Source organism: Cupressus sempervirens, chromosome 7 (genome assembly GCF_028749045.1).
Source record: "Cupressus sempervirens isolate cs-2001-9-10 chromosome 7, ASM2874904v1, whole genome shotgun sequence".
NCBI lineage: Eukaryota > Viridiplantae > Streptophyta > Pinopsida > Cupressales > Cupressaceae > Cupressus > Cupressus sempervirens.
Window position 1 is genome coordinate 672,526,541 of NC_143124.1, and position 24,221 is coordinate 672,550,761.

The 24,221-nt window shown below is 33.9% G+C and overlaps 2 protein-coding genes across 2 annotated transcripts in view; both read left to right on the plus strand.

The window, feature by feature from the left end:
• Positions 1 to 13,779: 13,779 nt before the first annotated feature.
• LOC149548458 (4-hydroxyphenylpyruvate dioxygenase-like) lies at positions 13,780 to 14,292 on the plus strand. Its single transcript, XM_089794262.1, has one exon. The coding sequence runs from the start codon at positions 13,780 to 13,782 to the stop codon at positions 14,290 to 14,292; it is 513 nt and encodes a 170-aa protein (XP_089650388.1).
• Positions 14,293 to 15,295: 1,003 nt separating this feature from the next.
• Positions 15,296 to 24,221, plus strand: part of LOC149548459 (bifunctional protein FolD 2-like) — a 105,150-nt gene continuing 96,224 nt past the window's right edge. Inside the window, exons 1-2 of the mRNA XM_089792522.1 lie at positions 15,296 to 15,639; positions 15,675 to 15,946. Coding sequence (XP_089648648.1) covers positions 15,697 to 15,946 — 250 coding nt within the window. The 5' untranslated portion in view covers positions 15,296 to 15,639; positions 15,675 to 15,696. The remainder of the gene's footprint in view (positions 15,640 to 15,674; positions 15,947 to 24,221) is intronic.

Consider the following 24,221-nt stretch of genomic DNA (forward strand, 5'->3'; position numbering starts at 1 on the left):
AGAACCTGCATATAGAATTAAATGATTTATATGAAGATAAAGTCAAGAAAACAATCTTATAACTGGTAGATAAGATTGAATGGCAAAACTTTATGATCAATTGATGAAAATAATAAACATGTGGGAAGAAATAAAAGGTGGTGAAGATGCTTTAAGGACCATCATGAATAAATGGGGTGGTAGGGATAAAGATATCATCCTTTTGTGTATCTCAGTTATTAGTCTATCCTGTGAATAGATAGAAAAAAAAATTGATATGACTAATGATTTGTCTGATTTTGATGAAAAAAGAGTTGCAGTGTAAAAAAGGATAACAATTTGTCTCTCCAAATATTTAAGTGAGAAATTTGAACTCTTTCCTCATGCACTTAAAAAGATAGATAAAATAAAAGAAAAGGAAGAATGGGGCAAAGAATTAGATGATCTGTTGTGTCAAAGAACAAATGGAGTCATAAGTGAAAAGGGAAATTTGTTATGGGCAATGACAAATGAGGAATTTGTTAAAGTTCATTTATTCTATAATTCCATCAAGGAAGAATTTGTTGAAATCAATAAAATAGGGGATTAGGTGATCAAAAAATAGTGAGAGGTTTTAAGTTTTGATTGCCCCGATGACACAGTTTTTAATAAATGGATGGAGGATTTTGTGCATTCTAAATAGATGATGATCAAAGAAACTGATGAAGAAATGGATCAAGATGGAACACAAATAACTAACACATCAATTCAAATAGAAGAAGACAAAGAAGAACAATCAACTGCAATGGTAAGCACAATGATTCAAAATGATGACATGGCAACTGAAGAATCATGTATAACTATTATTTTACTAGCATATGATGATGTGGATGGGGAGCCTAAAGTTGAAGTTAAATTACAAAAATCGAAGCCAAGTCCATCTCAATTAGTTCCATTGGCTACATCTTCCAAGGAGTTGCAATAGAAATAAAGCCAATCATCAACTTCTTATCAACAAAGAAATGTAACAAAGATGAAACAAAGGTGGTCCCTACAAAAGAATATTCATGATCATGTAAACCATTCTGTTGCACCAAATTTTTTGTCTTTTATGACAGTAACAATGTAAATATCTTTCTGTCTCAAGGACAGATGTCATGATCTTCTAGAGGGGTCCGAGTCATTGTACAATTTTTAGTTTCTACTAAGCTTTGTTCAGTCCAGTTCTTGATGCAAATTTTATGATGTAATTTTTCTATCAAAATCTAAGAATACATTAATATTACAGGATCATAGTGTCTTATTTTTGAGTTGTTTTGAGTTCTACTCTAGTTCCTATACAATTTTCAAAGAGAATTAATACAAAGATGAACTGTTCCCATATCTTTTCTTTCTAAATCTTGTCTCCATTTTTGTTACCTGGTTATTGTGAGATTGCATAAGCAAAGCTTGTTCAATTGAATGCAATCAGGATAAATTGTATATCATTTCACTATTTCTTTTAATTCAATGAATTAGGTAGCTACTTCAATGAATATGATAAGATCTCTAGATAGTAGGAAGCATATATTTAAGAATGAGTTTCAATGAGGATTGCTAATAACTTTGATTATAATGCAATCAATTAGATCAAGGAATTGGATAGACTCTGAAGCCCAATGGATGAGGCACTGACCAACTAAGTTTAGCCTATGATTGGAGAAATCATGAATAAGCATTAAGCTTGAAATTTAATCAATTTTACTTTATTATTTGAAGAATGTCAATGTTGGTAAGCATTTGATCTCTGAGTCTTAGTTAGCTACTATTACCTAGAATTATCTATAGATCTAAGAAGAATTGTAACCAATATGCTATGAAGGGGTGATTATTGCTATAAATGTTATAGAAGGAATGAATTATGAATGTAATATTAGGTTGTGAATCTTTTATCCCTCAGGTGCACCTGCCTTGGTTTTGCAGAGCCAAAAGAGTAGAAAATCTTTTCAGATTTTGTTGAAGTTGGATCCAAATCTGAAGAACACATAGTTTTTTATAGGGAGTAGCTAATCCTTAGGGTATTTGTGATATTCATCATCTTGGTACTAAGTATTTTGTTGCTTAGTAGTGTAAAAACACCAACACTAGGAACTACTAAATCAAAATCAGGATCATCGAAGGGATGTGAATTAAAAAATTAATTAAGTTCCAACTGAGGGTCCACCCCAGATTCCTCATTCCAGGAATTGACTACCTTAGGGTTGTCATTTAAGATTACTAGATTGGACTTAGTGGGAGAAAATATCATTCCAAAGGAAAGTTGGGAACATAAAAGATGCCAAGAGGAAATTTCTTCACCTATTTCCTCATGAGTGAGCATCAAATCTTTCATCGAATTATTTAGGATTGATATATTGCCTTCTACATTGTTAATAAAGTTATTTATATCATTCAAAATCTTAAACCTATGATTCTCAATAAGGGGAACGACATCATGAATACACTTATCCATCATACCCTATCCACGAGCTCCATATCTAGAGCATATATCAAATTCATAGTTACCATCTTTGGAGAGAGATTTTTAGACACAACCTAATCATGATTCTGAAAGTCTAACATCAAAGAGGAATGATCCTTGACCAAGGTTGGGGACTCGCAATAATGATGAATAGGGGAAAATAAGACCAAGTTTGGGGAGGAGTGAAGGCTAAATTCCCCTTCTTCTATCAAAGGAGAAATGTTAAAAAATTCAAAAATCCCCTTATCTAAAAATATAAACCCTACAATTGCCTAAAACATCAGAGCTAGGCTCTATAAGATAAAATTTTCTACTTAATTCATAATCAACAAGGGTGATATTAGAATCCATAGTGCCTCTAAAACAAGACGGGGTTAGAGTATAAATTGAGTTATTTGTGACAATTTTAATTGGTTTGAGCCTTTTCTTAGTGGATAAGTCTACTAAAATCCTCATAGAATTGGTTTTGAGGAAGTTTTCTGGTAAACCCTTGAAACCTCCTAGCAAATCCCAATTTATGTAAGAATAGATAATATTCATATATTCAATAGGAAAATTTGAAACTCCTATCCAACAAAAAACATTTTCAATCGGTATTTTATAGGGATCAAAACCAATACTCCATTCAAAGAAATAAATGGAGAAACCTTTGATATACATGGGTGTATCTAATGAAAACTTATCTTTATCTTGTTTGTTCAGGCACTCTACAACAATGTAACCATTTTGAAGTTCAGTGGTACATAACTCTTCTTTGTAATTTGTTGAAATTCACAATGCCAAATTAAAATAAGAAAATAAGCTAGCTTTCCAAAATGCCACCATTCCATAGTCATGACATTCATGCTATAATCTTTCAATGGCGTGGATATACTCCTTGTCTCGACCTAAGTTAATGGTTCTTGGATGAGAATTTATGGTAATACCTAGCTAAAGATCAATTCGACAATTATTCCCAGGTGCATCCCTCTTGCCTGCTAGGGTTTTGTGGTGAGCCCCTAAATTCTATTAAGAACTAAAATATTTTATCCTGTAGAAATATGATCTCATTGGACAAGAAAGAGGAGGATTCTCACTACCCTGCATTAAGCTTTGTCAAAAACCTTGTTTAAATTTCCTTCATTTTCAATGTCAGACCAAGATACACCCATCGTGACTTACGCCCATGGACTGCCCAACCAAGGTGTTTACATAAATCCACTTGGGAATGCATCCTTGAGACTTTCTTTGTATAATTATCATGGCCTAAAATACCAAATAAATTTATTGTGTGAACTACATATTTTGTCTTTTGAAAGTAATCTACTACCTCATCCTTAGTATAGGACAACCTGCATAGTGTAAAGTCTTATTTCGGTGATTACATTTGTGTGATAGAGAATTCACTCCAAAATGATACAAAATGTTGCTTATTATTAATCCCTTTACTACTCATTTCTTAGTTTTCTTTATTTCTCAATAAATATATTTTATTTTATATATAAAATATGTAAATATCTACTTAGGATGAATCTTTTATCACCATCCATACTATTGAATAAAAAATAAACGCCCATTGGTTATAAATCTACCCACAAGATTTATATTAGATATTATATCTACCAACAAGATTTCTAAAGTTTTGGACTTAAGTTGCCTTAGAAATCTTGTGGGTAGATATAATATTTAGTATAAATCTTCCCATAGATATTTCTTGGTTTTCTTTATTTCTCATTAAATATATTTTATTTTATATATAAAATATGTAAATATCTACTCAAGATGAATCTTTTATCACCATCCATAACATTGAGTCAAAAACAAACCCCCACCAATTATCTAGATATATCTAGCCCCACCAGTTATAAATCAAAACAAACCAATTTCCTCACTTAATCAATTGTTTGTCACATTGCCAAACATTTTACAAGCAAGGTACAATTCATCTAAATATGATTTGAACTTTGAATTTTAGAAAACAATTTATTAACTTTGCAAATAAGATCATCAAATAGACTTAAGTTGAATATTCAATATATTTTGATTCACAAAATTTTGATATGAAGCTTGAGTTTGAGCAATATTAATGACATTAATTATCAGGATTCTCATCCAATTTATTTATTAACCAACTTGTTGCTATTCCAAATTTATAAACTAAATTGTGAATAAAACCTAAATATATCAATTTGACTCTACCAATGATAGCTGTCGTGTAGGTGTAATCTGCAGCATGCCAGAGCCTCACATAGAACACGACCTTGATTGACACCCTCAGTTAATGTAGACACAGTTCTGCTATGTATTCATAGGCCTTCAACATTCAATTGCAAACCTCTAATTTCATTATTGCAGGCTATTGGAATTGATCACATGCTTCCCAATTCTGTTTGTAGCCTATCTAGGCTTAGTTGTAGCCATAAGAAAAAGATTGTAGTCTCTTTATCTCTCCACACAACCTCTCTATATTCAATCATAGGTATGCAATAATACTCTTTCCCTGATACAGTCAATCACAATAAGGGAAATATGTCTCAATCTATTATAATTCAACAACAATTTGAGAGATAATATTGAATCTTTCAAAATTCACCACTTCTAATCTTCAGCCAGTTATGTCTCCCGGTATAGAACATACAATAGGAAGACTCCCATAATTCTTCAAGCTAACAAATCTTAGAATTTAGGTCACTACAAAATTTTAGCACAAAGCTTCTTCCAAAGAAACAAATCATACAAACATGGGAGATGCAATATATTATCTTCTTAGCCACAATAAATACAACAGAGAAGTAAAGATACCACTCAAAAATCAAACCTTTATACTTTAGCAAGGGCACAAAAATTAGAACTTAGAAAAAGCCACAAAGGCATCAAAAGCAAATAAAATATCCAAGCATGCTTTTCTCTACAAATGGGCTTGTATTTATAACCTCCAGATTCCCTTTTGTTGCCAAAATGTAACTTCACTCAGGAAGCTTCACCACACAACATTAATTAGAAGTTTCCATTAGATTCTCTTACTTGACTTGACATAAATTAATAAATGGCACTTTCCACTAATAACTCAACCTTCAACTTAAGTAAAATTATAACTTTATAATAAGCCATTTAATTATTTAATAATAATCTGGCCACTAAAAATATAATAACTCCCAAAATACTCATCATTTTAATATCCCAAAATAGGAATCATACCTATTATTTCTCCATCTAACCAAATACACTTTCCAAAAATAGAAAGGGTCCATCTCGATCAACACCAACTTACCACAAATAGTAAGTACACAAAACTAAGCCCAAATGAAGTCCAATTTGAGCCAAACGAAGACCAACCTGTAGCTTACTAAATTTTGGATAAGATAAGACCCTCACAAGGTAAGCCACTACCTTAGAAGACCCTCTATCCACAATAATTAGCCTATGAGGATCACATTAATAGGCTAATCCATCAAACATTAATACTGACAAAAATGGGAACATTACAGAAACAAACCATTCATAAATTTTAACATTCACAATAACACAACCTAACAGACACAAATAAGACAATCTTTTCAAAGGAAATATTTGCAAGGTTCTCAAACCCTACCTTAAGTCTACCCACAAGATTTGTAAGACAACTTAAGTCCAAAACATGGGATCCAAAATACTCCTAAGCTTTGAATTTACTCTTTAACTACAATGTCAAATCAACATAAACCTCTAAATACACACTCTCCAAGAAGGCTCTTGAATTTTTAGGTTAAACTTGTTAATTTTAATTCTCCACGATGGCTCCTTGAATTGTTTAACCTCTAAAAAGACCAAAATAGAAACAAAAAAGAAAACCCATCTCTCTAAGATTTCTAGTATGCAAACCTAAAAGGGCAACTCAACTTAAAATTAAATAATAAATATTTTAATTTATTAATTTCCTCTTCATGAACACTAATTTATTTAATAATGATTCATTTACTTAATCTAGTTAACTCCACCATTCAGATTTGGAACTCTCAAATCAATTCTCTTAGCTGGTGTACATAGTTTACATGATTTAATGATCACTAATAATTAATATCTTTAGCATGATCGTATGGAACTTTTATTGTCAATATATACTTATTTTAATTGTGCACCAATTTAATTTTTAATTTAATATCTAATTAAATTTAAATTTTAAGTCTTTGAAATAATTAATGATATTTAATGAATTCTTATTGATTAAATATCCACATAATTAATATTCTAATAACTCATAAGATATAATTATTTATACTACATAATTAATCTTCTATAATCTTCACCTATTCTAATGCCACATCCATAACAAATCACACAATACACAATTAGAAAGAAAACTAACAAAATACATAACACAAAACATACACAAGGGATAAGTTTACAAATTCATGTCAACTCGACGAATTTAGATGGGTAGTTAGTCAAATACTTGTCCTCCCTGACAATAATAGACTTATGTTGGAATTCAAACTCAAAATATTATCTCCCCTCTCTTACCATTGATCTATTGTGATTGGGCATACTCATCCTAGCAATTTAGGTAAGTCAGTGTTTGGTACTTGCAAACCTGCATAAAAGACAAGCATGCACTAATATATATCTAACTAAATAGACAATGATAGGGAGTGGTACATCATGCAGATAACAACTCGTAGGTAACTATGACTCCCCCCCTCAACCACACCAAACATAAATATAAAATAGACCCATGCACCATACACATGCAAGCATGAGGTAAGCACACAATATATCAATATCATTAAAAATAATCACTACCATCCCTACTAACATGACAAAATCCAATACTCTATAAGTCAAAGTACTGTACTTTCAATTATAAATGATGAACTAACATGTTTACAAAAATGAGTTTGGTACAGTTTGTCAACATAATCTATAATGATGGAAAAGAGACAAGTATTACATAGTTGTTATCTCATATCTTTTGTGTGTGAGATCCATCTTTAATCCTCTTATCACAATGTAATTCTTTTATTATTGCAATAATTTTTTGTATAATGGAGGATGGTCTACCATTGGTGGACATGTGATTCAACCTTGTGTGATTAATAGGTTGTCTCTTACATAACTCCTAGTTATCATACATTGCCTATATATTCAGACATATCTACATTGTACACATCTAAATGAATATTCTATTCATGTATTCTTCATCATTATTGAATCAATCAATTAATTATATCATTTTACCTATGTCTCTTGTGCTATTGATTGAGCTTCTAAATCTTGGCATTTTCATTCTTTACCTTAGACAAATTCTTATTTGGTATCAAAGAGATATCAAAAATCTTACATACACCTTTTTATTTCTTTATTAAAAAAAGGTCAACACAATAATCTATAATCACACTTGATACTACTTCAATAAAACTAGAGATAAAAATGATAAATTGTTCGTATTTGGACTTTGCTCCAATTACTTGAGAGATGACTCGACATTTGTGAACTTCTTCTAGATGGTTTATAAATAAATCTTAATTTTGATTTAAGTGCATATCAATATCGATCTCATCCTAATGTTGAAAATCATCTTAATTTTGAAAAATCCACAAGTTTGTACAATGAACATGTTTTCTAGAAAAAGTGGTGTATAATGAGCCTTGCCAATTTTTACCACAAACAATACAAAATGCAAATAAGAGTTGAACTCTCAACCAAAATGCCTTAAGCAACCATCAACTTGAATTAATCCTCTAATATTGATATATTTTATATGCAAATTATTAGCTCTTGCTAGTCTCCACACAAAATAACATGACTGTAAAAACACAAACTGCCATAGTTCAATGTGTTTTCATCATTTTCTTAAATTTTTTAAAGAGCATTGTAGTGACAAATTATGAGAATCAAATAAGTAAAATTTGTCTGAAACTCTTGCCATAATATGCAAAGTTAAAAATTTTGTATGGACCTCTAAGGGAGAGATCCAATAGTTGAGCACCCTAGCTTGCTCTTCTCAAAATGATACATAGAAATTTCAAATAATTTATATTTTTTTACAACTTACTTGGTAAGTGCCCTATTCATATCTAAGGTTTTAATGCTACATCATCAAATATAATGCCAAGGTGTCCAAAACAACCCCCCAAAAAGTGAGACCAATGATTGTGCAAAAGAAACACCCATACTTGTGCAACTAATGAAACATCACATGGTTGTTTACTTTTTAAAATAAGGGATACATTTTATCCAATCATGTGTAATAATCATCAATAATAACAACTTTGAAGTCATAATTATTGGTGCATGTTTCTATAAATATTGGGGAGTAAATCAACAATTATAAATACTATATAAGCAAATGTGAGTATAAAACAACAATTATTATTTCTCCACAACAACAATTATTGTTTCTGCTCTCTTGTTTCTGTTCTCATGATGAATCTTAAAGTATGATTTAAAACGTCGATGTTAACAATCTACACCCAATCGAATCCAAAAATCTTAAGCATTGAATGTTATCAAACCATTGAAAGCCATTCAAATAATATGTCTTTTCCCCCTAATTTAATACTAGTTTGTATAAAAAACAAGAGCTCTGTAGAGTTACAGGTCCCGCATAATGTTAAAAAAGAAGATTACGAAGAAATTAGCTTTGAAGTCTTGGGAAAAATGTTCATGTAAGTTTTTGTGCTTAAATAGTGTTTGTTTTAATCTTCATTTCAATGTGAATAAATGAGATATCAAATTATGTGTAACTTTTCATTTTTCAATTTGGTGGAGGAGAACTAACAATATCATAAACATACAACTACATGCTTTGGGATTCAACTCTATATGGAAATGAACTAAATGTAATTGAAGATAAAATTATTCATTGTTTGAAAAATACTATAATTGAGAGTTAAAGAACATATGTATGACATAGAATTTACACTATTATTTCTTGTTCATTCTTAAATAAGTAAAGTTGGATTACAATTTAAGCTTTATATTCTTAAACAAAAGAATCTACCACGGTCAAGTTATTTTTCCTATATCTAGTCTCGCTCAATAACACATATTCTAATTAAATATAATACTAAGTCTATTTTAAAATACGTTATAGAGATTAGAGCAAATTTCTTCTATGGAAACTCCGATCATGGTAGCAATTGTAATACAATAAGACATAGATTATTGTCCTATAAATTTTATATATTGTTTTGCAATTTTAGCATATGTCTCCATATGACAGAACTTGGCCACTGGTTTTCCTAGTTCATTTTATATAGAGGTATTTCTTCCTTGGCCAATGTTCTCCAATTTTTTTCCCCTTTCAAGTATCTACTCAATAGTAGGGTTTGGATATTCCCTTTGGTATGTGTGATCTCCATATCTTTTCTTTCTTTTCTCCAATCAATTGAATTACCATACCAACATAAAGTTTCAAAGTCACCTATTGCACAATTTTTCAATGTTTAGTCTTCCTTTTGAAGGGGATTATTAGTAATAGTTATTTAGGTAGATTAGCAATGGTTATAGTTATAATCGGTATCAATCCAACTAAATAATGTTTACATAAAAGTAACTTAAAAATCTTCCAATTTTGAAGGGCTTGCGCCTTTGAAGAATTCATCATGCGACTCTCCTCAAGCCACTTTCTAGTGGCAAAATCTGCCAAAATAATATCTGTAGGTAGACATGTATGCACATTCTTTCATATCATTTATTGAAATTGGATTATACATAAGCCTTTTGTCCTTCTCAGGCAGTTTTATTGCCTCAAATCCTCTCATTCCATTTTGTCTTTGATATATCACTCCTATTAGAAGGTATACTGTAAAATTCTAAAACCTTTACCAACATCCTACTTGCTTTTACTTGCAAAGTGGAATGGTCTTTTACTATAGGTTCTATCAAATATTAGAGTTTATTAGTTAAATATGTTTTGGAAGAGAAGGCGATGAATTTTCTGAGAAAAGGCAAGTAGTGTAAGATCAGATGTTTCATACAAAATGCTGACTTAGTCAAGACCCTAGGAGATTTCATGGTGGAATTAAATTTTTTATATCTACCTTTGGATTTTAGATTTTAATAATTTAAACTTTTGAATTATTTTATTTGTGCTTTCATTGATTTATGGCTATTGTCAATAGTTTGCATTATGTTTCTTGCACTATGTTAAAATCTTAATTCTAAATCCAAGAAACCGTCATTAAAAATTAAACCATTTCGACAAATACAAATGAATGTTATCGCCATTTTCATTTTTTTTTCCAAACTCTAATATAAAAACAAGAAGTCATTCTAAAAAGGAGAGAGTCCAACCATCTCTACTTAAAATAAAAATAAAAATACTTTCTCATTAACATTCAGTTTATAAATCTCATTTTCCTCCCATCATAGAACAACATGGCAATGTCTTGAAGATCCTCTTAGTCTTGATCATGGCAATTGATTGATTCTTGCAACTTGAATCCACGATTCCACATCTGGTTCATCGCCGCCAGTCTTACCACAACAATTTCTAGTCAAGATGTTGGTAATGATATTGAACAATCTGTGTATATTGAAAAATCTATTTTATCATCCTTACAAACTTTCTTGTAGGAAATGATGGCTTGGAGGAGTCTTCCTTTTGAACTAGAAACATGTAAAATGTGATTTATGTAAGATGTAACCAACTCTCCTTGCCAATGCATCATAGTAGGAATAAAGAAAACCCAAAAAAACTAAATAAGCAGTTCTCAAATCAAAATTATTACTATTTTGAATAGTGTGCTTTTAGGATTGTCATATTTATCTACTCTCATTTAAAACACTAGTACACAATAAAGAAAAAATCATCATCAACCAAAACATGATATAATATTTTAAAAGGCCAAGAAATACTCACCACATTAATCTAGTTGAAAATATCACAAGCTCATCGTTATCCTAAAGCAGGGAAATAACATCCATTAGTAAACTTATAACCCTTAAACACGTCCTTTTAAAGATCCTTAAAGATCTCTAAAATGATGACATTTTCATATTTCCACTCTCAGATATCACAGCCAACAAAGCCAACAATTTAACTGTCGGGATTGACTTATTCTAGTACACAACAACAAAAACAACAATGCAAAATCCTTGTTATTTTTCTTGAAGGAGACCATCTTCTCTACTATACAAATCTAAGAACTAAAATTACGGGTAGCCACAAAATCACTAAATCTGGGAACTAAAATTATGGGTAGCCACAAAATCACCAAAAAGAATGATGAGCTTGTGAGTATGTGTGAAGAATTTTTGGTTATGTTGGTGAGTATGCATACAAACTATGAATGCTAATATTAGCCTTATAATATGCCTTGTAGCATGCCACATTTCTCAGGAAATAGATGGCACACATGAATTGAACACCCATTGACTAAGGACTCTTAAGAATCATTCCTAGAAAACAACAAAAAATTAGAAAATTTGACATCACATATTTTCCCTTCATATAAATGGACAATAATGTTGTTTGATTATGCTAACGTAGGGAATATGCTTGTCGTGTTTCTGACCTGAGCCCACGTTATCACCTCCAAAAATTCTTCAAAAGTTCAATAGAGACCTGTTAGTAGTAAATTTTTCACTGTTCCAACTAAAGAACTATGTTCTACAATAGGGAAATTTAATTTTGTGCATTTCATTTTTTTAACTCACGTGGTAAGGCAACGAAAGCATTAGATTGATGGGCCATCTCAGCCTTTCTCTGATGCATGTTTGCCACAACTTTCACTTCCTCTACTGGTTCGCTCCTGTAGAAAGTTTAACAAAAACAAAATACAAAGATGAGGTAAATAAATTTTTATTGCATCTTTTCCGTGGATCCTGTCAATTCAATTTTCTAATATTAGAAGTTGTAATTTGAAGTGGTGATTTGACCAATTCTATCTAATATGCAGGAAGCTCTGTATTTATCTCTTGAGACATTATCATTTTAAGAATAATTATGAAAATAAACAGAACTGGAATTAGTGGAAGGAGTAGAGTTTGAAAGCTCAGAACGAACAAATTGATAATCTGTAATGGCTAAAATTTCAAATGGAGAATCCAAAGAGTACAATTAATCGTTGAGAAAATTTACCCTAAAATATGGTGACCCTTTTCTGTATGACTTGTGAAGCTAGACTCATCAGTCCTACATTGCCTTAGCCATAACAAATGATAATAGATAACAAAAACATGATAACAACAAGCCATTTGTTTGATGGGCTCATAGTCCAAACATGCATGTAGCCACTATATGAGCATGCATGCAGCCACACATAGATTGCTCATTTTTTTTGAATTTTTAAATTATATATTAAAAAGACTACTAATAAAATTAGCCATGGCCAATCATAAAATAGAAATAAAAATATAAAATTTTGTTTTAATAGAACCATTTCATAAAACCATAGCTTAAAAGTTTTGTGCACAACTTTCAAATATAAATTAATTGGAAATGAAATAGGTGAAAACTATAGTCTCCGCCTATCTATAAGCAGGAGAATACAAAATATATTTAATCAACAAGAGCTCTAAAGAGCTTTAGTCCCACCTTATGCAAAAGGATAGAGTGCAAAGATTTTAAGGTGAAATAGTAATGGTAAGATTAATAGTTATAATAAATGACATAAATATATGATGATGAATATGGTTTATAATAAATGAGTAAATTTATATAAGATTATAATTAAACAAAGAGAAATGATGTTTTTAAAGAAAAATGAGCAATTTAATAAAATAAATATAATTGTTTGTTAAGTTTAATTATGTATTATAGAATTACATTTTAAATAACTTGATTTGATTTTAGATTTCTTTAAATTTATAATATAATAAATCTAAGAAATATTAAGCAATCTTTAAAATTTGAAAAAAAGAATTTTGAAAACTAAAATGTACCATTTCTAAAGAGAATAAATTTAGGTAATTAAACTAATAAAATAATATGTTGACAAATCTATAACAAGTGCCATATAATAGCTTAGTAAATCTTGCATATAACTATGTCGAGTGTATTGATTTTATAATCAATGCATAAAAAAAATACAACATAAAAAAAAATATTAACTATTTTTTTATGTATATAAATATAATAGATTATTGTATTCATTATTAGATTTATTTTCTGCGGTGACATTGATCTCCTCCACTTTTCTTTGGCAGATTTTGTGGGTTCCTTTTTAAAATGCATAGTTGTTCTTGTTTTCAAAATAATTTTCAATCAATAATTCTTGTTTTATAATTGGCCAGTGGCTATTTTGCTAGGGGTTATTTTTTTTTTCCATTAAGAAAAACAAAGAAATTCATGAGTTTAAATTCATGAAAGTTGTGGATGTTTCTAACAAAATCCATAAGCAGCTTCGCCATAAAGTCCAATGCTCTGCAATTTGTGTTCACGGCGCCCTGCTCTTCAAACAGATCAAACAAATTCGAAACCGCCTCATCCAACCTTCGATGCAGAAGAATCTCGACAATTCTTCAAAAAGCACGACCTGGCTGTTAGGGTTATGGAAGTTCTCATGGAAGATGTTGCGCAAGCCTTCGAGAGAAGCATCGATGGCGTTGTTGTTGGAGTATTGGAGCCTAGGGTTTTGATCGACGAAAGGAGTTGGGGAAAAGCCTACATATCGGAGGTTAAGCTTTACAGAGATGGAGTTCTGCTGAGATTGGATCATGTCATGGGCAATGTGGAAGTGTTGGAAGACGCTATTTCGTATGTTGCGAAGTTTAGGGGATTCCATTGCTTTGCGAAATTTACAGCAAAGGATGTTGGGACTGCCAAAAGCGGGCTCAATTCCATGGTGTTGGCCAGCAATAATGAGATGGTGTTGTTGCCGATGAACGAGCCTGTGTATCTAGTTTTGTTTTGTCTGCTTGAATTATATTGAAGTTGTGGTATCAATCTGATTGTTGAATGGCAGAGAACAAAGTGGTATAGTATAGAAGTAAAGCAACCCTAAGGAAATTTGGAAGGTGGTAAACAAGGGTGGATGAGAATGGAGTTGTGGAAGACAGCAACAACAATGTTTCTTTATCTCTGCCCGGATCTCTGCTAAACGAGACGATGAATAATTCGTTCTAGTCCGATAGAATTGATTTGAAACTGTTTCTTGTTGTGTCCATAATCATGGCGCCGACAGCTCGTGATGAAATAAACGGCAACGAAACGGAGAACGGAAAGCCCCAGCCCCATGTAATGCTATTTTCCTTGTTGGGGCACGACCACCTCATTCCATTCATGCAATTAGCCAAAAACCTGGCAGCAAAGGGGCTAACCATAAGCTTCGTCACCACCTTTCACCACATCCCTTCGTTGAGGAAAAAAGTCGAGGAAGCCCGAAACATCGATTTAGACATCCACTTGGTAGAAGTCAAAGTCTCAGAGGATCATTTAACACTCAGACAAGTGAACAACAACAACGTTTAGTGGCACTAGTTGCCGCCATTGTTGGCTGCTGACGAGGGGCTCCAGCCCCATTTCGAACGATTTCTCCACCACTTTGTCACTAGGAAAATGACCACCCTGTCGCCGTCGGCGTGTCCGATCATCGACGTTCTCCTCGGGTGGGCTTCCGACGTCGTCGAGAAGTTTGGCATCCTGCAGGTGAATTTTGGGAGACAAGCGGACGAAGAAATATGTGATTCAAAAAATTCTCAATTTTTGAATGGGAAAATTAAATAAAACCCTAGCAAAAATATGAGTAACCAATCAAAAAATAGTAATAGTCTTCAAATAATTGAATGAAAAATAAAATCATCGTTAAAGATTAGAAATCATACAAATTATTTCGGTTTTCTAGACGAACCAATGCACAATATTTCAACTGAAAACAATAGTTCCGCCTATATATATAGGCGGGACTGACAATAAAAGAGGTTCAAAGAATAGATCCTCCCTCCTAATTTAGTACTACATTGTATAGAGAATAACTCTGATACAAAATACGAAAATAAACCTACAAATGGCTGGCGCCAAATCCAAGTATAGCCAACTAAATTGGACCTCATCCAAGGGTTCTTTGAGATTTAAGTAAGAGAATTGAGAGCCATGGTTGCCATGTACATTCATGGACCACGGAATAAAATTTCAAGTTGAAGGAAAATGGAGCTCAATGCATTCTTTTAGAAAGAGTCTTTGATTCCAGGTGTATCCTGGGAACAGCTGGGTCCCCAGAAGAATCGCTTCAATCTGAAAAAGTTGATGCGTGTTTGCACAGAATGTGCATCTGCAGATTCTCTTTCTGTAGCATACGGTAAAGGGAAAGTAAAGAGCTTAATAGGGTTTAGGGTGGATGCTCTCCCCACTGTGGAGAAAAGCAGAATCAATGGGAGCGCTATCATGGAACGCTACTGCTTTACTTTCCGCGGCAGCAACGCCCAAGCAGCGTCATTTTCGTAGCAGCACTGTTACATTGGAAAGCAGATTGGAGGTTCCTCCTCCTGAAAAGACAGGCCGTGCACCCCTTCTGGGTTGGAACATGCCCGATAGATGGTCTCTGCTGCTCGATTTGCGCCCTCCGGCCGCCCTCCCCGACCCAAACTGTAAGTTTTTGCATTCACTTTTCCTGGTATATCCCTTATGCACATGTCCATATTCTTACATGTTTTTGAACATCATATTTCTGACCTCTTTTATGTTACCATGATCAACATGGGACTTTTCCTTACACCACGAGATAAACAAATGCTCTCTTGAAACCATTTTAATATCAATTCTAGTTTTCTTGTACGTATCATTTTTCATGTTTCTAAGTATTTATAACAATGAAATTAGCTACACTGGACACACTAAAGATAAAAATTAGGATATCCCTTGAGAATCTCAATGTGGGAAAACGCCACAAGTGTGAATCTATACCTCTTCACCTCCACTATCACCTTACATGTAGTTGTAAGCTAATAATTCAACTAGAGTATTAAAATGCGTTGAAAGAGCTAACGCTCTAAAAAAATTCATAGGCAAGCCTTGCTTTGAATGACTACGTTTTTAATCATCCTCTACCTCAAGAACTTCCTTATATCACTCTCGGTTAAGATTTAGTATTTTCCAATGCCGTAAAACCTGAATCCTAACGGTTATTTAATGCTCAAGGATGGAGTCATACAGAGAATTTTAAATGCCTCCTGACAGAAGGGGGACCTACTTAACGTCCCAATGGACACTCATTTCTGCTATTTTGCTCTCTGTGGAAGTGTTTCGTAAACATTTGAAATTGTCTGCATGGTTTCCTAAATGCCCAAAATTTATTTTATGGTTTACTTCAGAGCCAAAACTGTTGCATGTTTCCTACACAATTAAAATTGTCATTTAGGATTGGTTCTTAAAACATTGTGACCCCAAGATGCCTGAGTTATCTTGGAACCCCCGGGCACATGTCTTGCCTGTTATAGATACGACTTTAGATCTCTTTCTTAATGAAGTGAAAAGTATGTTTTATGTGCTTCCATCATCTTATAAACTAAGAACTTCTGTTGAAAAACTGAATCACGAGCAACTTTTGATCCAATTTGGACCTCCTTTTATGGAGGTTCTTTGGCCATAAAGTATCTACTATCTATAAATGAAAAAGGTACCTTCTTAAAATGGGTATCTTTCTTTATCACTTGATCGAAAGTGCTTTCTGTATCAGAATCTACTGTTCCAATTTGCATCTCTTTGATATTTGATTGATCTTGGAGTGCTTTACTTCTTTAAGTGTTTTTCAAATGACAATATTACATCTTTGACATCTCAGCCGTTTTGGCTTTCTGTTGTACTGTTTGGCGCCTTGGCTTGTTCTCACATTCTTTTTGGCCCTTGTTTCAACATATTGATGACAGTTTTCTTGGCTGATTTTTTGACCTGATTTCCTGCAATAACATCCTTGTAGACTAGAGTGATGCCCTCTCTTTTGAGATGCTTCATCATATTCCTTTTTCACAAAGACAAGTGATCAATACATCTTTGATTATGCGAGTGGTTGAAATCACAACCTCCTCTTCATATTTTCTGCTATGTCTGAGCCATATAATTCAAGCTTGGTACTAGCAAAAAATTCAAATAGACATGTATTCAAACACTTTCATTAAGGGCGACGAAACTTTATACTATTGCTATGGGGTAATGGGGTGGTTGACTTATGGTGCATAAAACCTTTGACTTGATCATTTGATAGAATCTCCATTTCATAATTATTGTAGATAGCTCCTACATTTCATAATCATAGTTGATAGCTCCTAAATTTTATAATTATTGTAGTATTCGGCCATAATTTGATCATGCAGGTACCATATTGAAGGAGGTAGTGAGCTGAATGCTTGGTATCACATTGGAAATTCTTTTCCTTTTCAATGATTTGTGGAGGTTGCCTTCTGGAAGTGGCTTAATCTAATATCCAATATTCTACTGTCAGTTTGCTCATTTTGTATGGACCTGCTCTGCTTTTTTTGTAATTTTGCATTCATTTTATATTTCCACCCCTGCTATCTTGCGGGTCTATGATGAATCGTTATTGTTTTGCTCTTATGATAAAATCATTTTATTACAAGTGGCATTCAAGCTTTGATTTGGGAAAATTTCTAAGGTGTGGGTAGTCCTCATTGCAAACAAAAGCCTATATTCTGGCTAATTTTTAAATATTTCTGCAGTGTTATCTCTTTGCGTTAAATCTACCATTATTGTTAGAAAGGATTTAGAGCTTTCTTTTGCATCAATTGGATCAGGGTTCAAAAAGTTTGAATTTGGGTTTTTGCAACTTGGTCTAATAAAGCAGTTGGTGTCTAGCTAGATTTTTTGGCCAATTCTTATAATGTAATATTGGCACCATTATGAAACACTATTCATTGGATTCATCCGAACAGGACAACTAAAGCTGTACAGGTTCCTGATCACCCTATCTCTAATACCATCTTATTAATGATGCCCTTTTAGTGGCAAGGACGAATTTAGTGCAATAGAAAGGATATGAATTTTCTAGTTGAGGTGACCTGTGATTTGTAGGATTTTGTAAACTGTCATTCAAATCTGTGAAGGTGCTTAAGCAAAATGAGAATATGGATTTGGTAGATATGCAATTAGAATTGTCAAGTGTTAGCAATGCATAGATGACAACAAAATTTTCGGTAGATTGGCTGTCCCAATAAATGGACAACGTTAATGCTATCAAGACAATTGTTTCTACCTCACATGATCCATTCACTCACCAAGATCAATGCATTAGAGATTTAAATTTGAGGCCATGGAACTATATTCCCACACTTTATACGCATAAATTTAATGGCCAAGACTTGATAAGATGAATTTGTCAAATGGAGTAGATTTTTACATTAGAAGAAGTACCATTCCAACCAAATAATAGTCATATCTCTTGATAAGGAGCTTATAACCATATGCCATTGTTGGCTGCATGAACAAGAGAAGACAACTGTTTCTACCTCACATGATCCATTTACTCACCAAGATCAGTGTATTAAAGATTTTAATTCGAGGCCATGGAACTATATTCCCAAACTTTATATGCATAATTTTAATGGCCCAGACTTGATAAAATGATTTTATCAAATGGAGTAGAGTTTTTACATTTTAAGAAGTACCATTCCAAACAAATAATAGTCACATCTCTTGAGGTAGAGATTATAACCATATGTCATTGTTTGCTGCATGAACAAAAGAACTCCATCATTCCATGGTTGATTTTTTGGTATTATTGTCAACATAATGTGGTGGTGACCTTATGGACAACTTTTTCAACTAGTTGGCCAAGCGTCAACAAGTAGCAACAATCAAGGATTATACAACAATTCAAACTCGAGTTTCAGTGGAAGACATTTTGGGTTACCTATTTTTTAAGGAGGCTTGAAGGATTGTATTCAACACGAGCTAAAGGAGCTTAGTGTTTTTGATCCTTCATTGGAATATGCTTTCATTAGGGCAAAAGAGTAGAGCACATGTATTTGGTTGTTATAGTCTCTTACTAGCATAAATGATAGTTGAACTTTGACATCCTCTCTTCCACAACTAAATAGTTTGATGTCTCAATAAATACAAGAGAAATGTGTAATACCCCAAGTTTTTTCTCAAAATATTAGTAGACAAATTGGATGAACATATTTTTTGCATTGTAGCACAACATTTAGAGACAACTCTTGAGTTTTCTTATTTGAAAAACTTCAGGAAGTGCATGTTGGCTAATGGATTAGGACTGTAATATACAATTGGATAACAATACACTTTCTAGAACTTTGGTGCACTTGAAGAACCCAAATGTGCCTAGAGGACTCCCAATTCTATAGTCCTTCAGTTATGTTGTAGTCTTGGTTAATGTTTTACCATAATAGACTCCCTAGGTCCAAAGTGTGTACTTTTTCAAAAGTTTTCTTACTTACAACTTAGTTCTTCATTATAGTACGAGATTGAGATATTTGCACATGTTTTAGGAGTTTAACCTCATAAATTTTGCATGATATATCAAATTTCACATTAAATGAGAGCACACACCTAATCAAATGTGGGTTAACATGTGTATATTGATAGGCAGGGATATGACGTTGGGGCCCCTAATGGGGTCAAGAGGCAATGCCCCTTGAAGTGGTTTGGGGGTTTCACACTTGCAAGATCAAGGGGTGGTACACCGTGTAAGGATTTGGGGTAACAATTCGAATGGGGTTGAGGGGCAACACACATCATGGGGTCTAGGGGTATTGTCCCAAGCACATTCCTTATTGTGGTTTAGGGTGGGATCAAGGGTGGGAGTCCCTATTGCCAAGGCCAACTTAAGGCATTTGAGACCACATTGACCTTCACAGTGAACATTTATCTTTTACAATTTTATTTAGAATATTTAAAAAAAAAAATTCCAACACCAAGTCTTGCCTATTTCTAACCAAATCTTCATTCTTCTAAAATTTTTTCTTAGTGTGTTTTTGTCATGTGGATGTTGAAGATGTCTTTTATTCGCTGAAACATGACCATAAAATGTCAAATAAAGAAGTGAAACAATCAAGATTGCATGAGCTCAATTTAATTCCATTGCAAAGCCAGCATGTGTCAAGAACTTATGAATCTTAGTGGAAAACTTGATAGACTCTTGGGAAAACTCATTAACCATAAACAACTTGTGAATCAGTGTTGCGACACTTTCAAACCAATTGACAACTTCATAACTTAACCATAAACATACACATATAGCAATACAAGAAAGTAAAGCATAAACAATAAAGAACTCATAACACCATGATTTGTTTTCAAGGAAACCCTGGCTAAGGGAAAACCTTGGTGGGGACTGTACCCACAACTATGCACTAATCTAAAAGTTCTCTATTAAGAGGTTTGACCCTGTTAGGAGTCGTTACCTAGCATTTCATACATGAGTCCTTGTTAGAGGTCTCAACCATGTTAGGAGTTGTACCAAAAGGGAATCTCACTACTTGATAGGGACTCATTGTTTTATTACAAGGATAGTAATTACAATATCAAAAAGACTATACTGACATCACAATGCCTAATTAGTTTGCAATGAAGCTCGCATCTTATCTGATCCAGCATCAAGGCTCGCACTTAACAAACACAACATCATCATAGCATCATTACACATCAATAGTCCATGCTTGCATACAACATCAACCTTTCCTTTAGACCCTTCATGAATCTTTATTCAATCGGTTCACAAAACGTGTCGCACAAATACCAATATGAAATATAACATGGTGCTATCCAAGGGTTAACATCTAGGATGTCGTTCCCAGAATGCCAAGTAATTGAATTGGTAAAACAATTCAATTAACTAGGCCAATTATCCTGATCTCTAATACTGTTCCTGAATAGCTGCTATACACTGCCAGTTATACTTTATCTAACCAAAACATGTGCCAACCAACATATTAACATAGGCAACCATACCTGAGGCATATACACACTGTATATTATCAAAATACAAAATTGTAGCCATGTTTGATAAGTATTCCATGCTCGCTGACTAAAACTTTCTGACTGTATACTGGTTTCCTGTACTGTACTTAAGCGTATTTTATGATTGTCTTCCAACAAAACTGATTATTAGATCAACTAACCTTAACAACTGATTATGTTGCCATCAATGACAACATCCATGTCTTCATTTACTGATCACTTGCCAACAGATATTCCACACGATCGCTTATATCTAAATATATATGTCATGTGTCAAATATTTTATTTTTGTACACATGTTATTACCTATATTAATATGCAAGGAATTGTGCTTTTAATCATTATCATGCTGCATACGTCAAGCATATGTTAAACATATATCCATGTGTAATGCCCCACCCAGAGATCCTTGGAACAGGGATGAAATGCAAGCAAGATAAATTTTTTTTTAAACAAGTGTAAGTGCACATGACAACAACACACATGGATCACAAAGATCTCAATGGAAGACTGACAATCATCCAAACACCAACGGATCTCCAAAAGCCACTACTAACCAAAGCATAAATAAGAAAACATAAGAGATCAACCAAGCTGAAGGACAAATGCTGACTCTTGAAAATTGGCTAAGTCTGAAAAATTTGAAGCCTTGAAATTTGGCTAAAGTCTGAATTTCTGAAGTCTTGAAATTTCCTAGAATCTTTATGTTAGCTCGTAGAGGTTTGGAACCTATCTCAAATGAATCGTCGCATATATTAAAATATATCTTAAGTATAAGGAATTAAATATCTTATACTTAAACGATATATTTTAAACCCTTTACAAAATTTGTTTTGAACTAGGAAGGTGTAAAAACACAAAGGGTATCCAAAACCAATTTCCGAACTTTTCTCCGACAAGCCTAGATAGCCCCTGTTTTTCGCACGAAGCCCAAGAATACTAGATTCTCGCACAGAGAAGTGCATAGTGAAAAAGTGCATTTCTGCGCGAGGAAGTGCATTTCCAATAGCATAAACTGATGTTGGTTTTCGCGTGAAGAAGTGCATTTCCGTGCGACGAAACCCAACATGTTGCACGAAGACTTGCATCCTTGCGCAAGAAAATGCAATCTCATGTGAGATCCCAAATCAACATGCAAGAACAAAACGCAACAAAAAGCTAAAGAAACTACGAAACAAAGTTCCTCTACACCGGGGAGTATCGGATCCACATTTCGAGGCAAGAACACTCGAATCATAACTGAAGGATGGAAAACTGGAAGCAAAGTCTAACCATATAATCAACAACGAAGGGATGAATAGAAAGGAATATCACAGTGAATTGAAAGCAACATCGCAGTTAAACAAAAACAACATTGCAATGAGCAAAATAACCAAACTAAGTACGCGGTTCCTCCCAACTGTCAATGGCATCATAAGACCATTGTGGGCCCTAGCCATCCCCCACACTTAACATCCCAAGCCACCGATCAGATCATCGATACTATCGTGATAGGGACGTCACTACTAAAACATGGTACAACATAAGTATAAGGAAATCTAACATGCTAGTGGTAAAGCATAAGATAATCCTATAAAGTAGATAACATCACCTATCACATGCTAATCATCATAATAAGGAATGCGTCAAAACTAAGATCATCTAAACATGATATACAAGCATCCCAATGAAAGCATAAATCACAAGAAAGCATACTCCGAAACCCAAAGTACCAAGTGAACACATCCAGCAACGGTTGCACTAGGACAATAGACCATCTCTGTATACCGGTCCCTAGCCGTGGTGGAGGTAGCTATGCCTCCCAACCACATGGTACCCGCAGGTCCACACCCACCGTGCTGATGGAGATAATGATCCAACCACAACCACACACAAAGCAAACATCCATGGCTAACACACACACCAAGCAGTACGATGATTGAATCCAAGACATAGACAATGCATAACTACAGGTCCTGGTCAAACATCTCAAAGGGCTACTAAGTAGGGGCTGACATCATGGAGAGTCGCCCAGCATCGAAAAGCCCAAGCTCGGATCGTGCGGATTCAGCATCCCTCAACGGAATGGCTCGGCACAAGCATTTTATTATCTTTAGTTTTATTACCACCCAATATTTTCTTTACTTATCACTTAATTAAAAACTTCTTTAGTCAAACGGGAAATGGAGACCAAAATGCACGATAGGAGCCCCCTCCATATGCTTCCCTACCCTACCTATGCTCATCCAACGATGAGTGCCCGTAGGCATGCAAATTCCCAACCCAACCCCAATGATCATAATTTTGGAAATACCACAGAAGATCGGGCCCCACAGGTCACCCAACAGATGTACTCGTTTGTGGCGCACCACCATCATGAAGATCAAACACAAGGACTGGATGAGAACACAATGCAGAAATATCACTCAACCAAAAACAACCTCGGGAGGACGAATGCGGCATGCATCCCAATGCAACATGAAGGTTCGATCGATATCCAAATGGATAATTTGGGTTCACGACCTAACTCATGCTAAGAAAACTCGAGAAAACAAGGTGGCACGTAAAATGAGGTAAAAACCCCAAAACAGGAAAAATTCCGAAATTAAAACCCAAATGGCTCATGGGTGCAAAAACCCCAAAAATCCAATAATAATTGAGTTTGGACACCGTATGCAAAAATGGCCAGCATAACGGCTCAAAACCCCAAACCCCCATCCCAAAAACAGAGAAATCATTCATACCTGACCAACCGGGCAGAACCAACAAACAAAAACGGAGGGGAACACTAGTTCTTAGCCTCCTATCAAATGGCTATCAAAAACAGAAGCGTAAATGGAGGAAAGACCATAAAACGGAAAGGCCCTACTTGACAGCAAAAGGGGCAGATTCCGAAAACGACCTATTAAAATAACGAGCCTGCTGAAACTGCCGAAAGTGGTGGCAAAGCAA

Bases quoted from the DNA above. Each gene is read 5' to 3' on its own strand.
- LOC149548458 (XM_089794262.1), top strand. From the start codon at position 13,780: ATGCTCTGCAATTTGTGTTCACGGCGCCCTGCTCTTCAAACAGATCAA.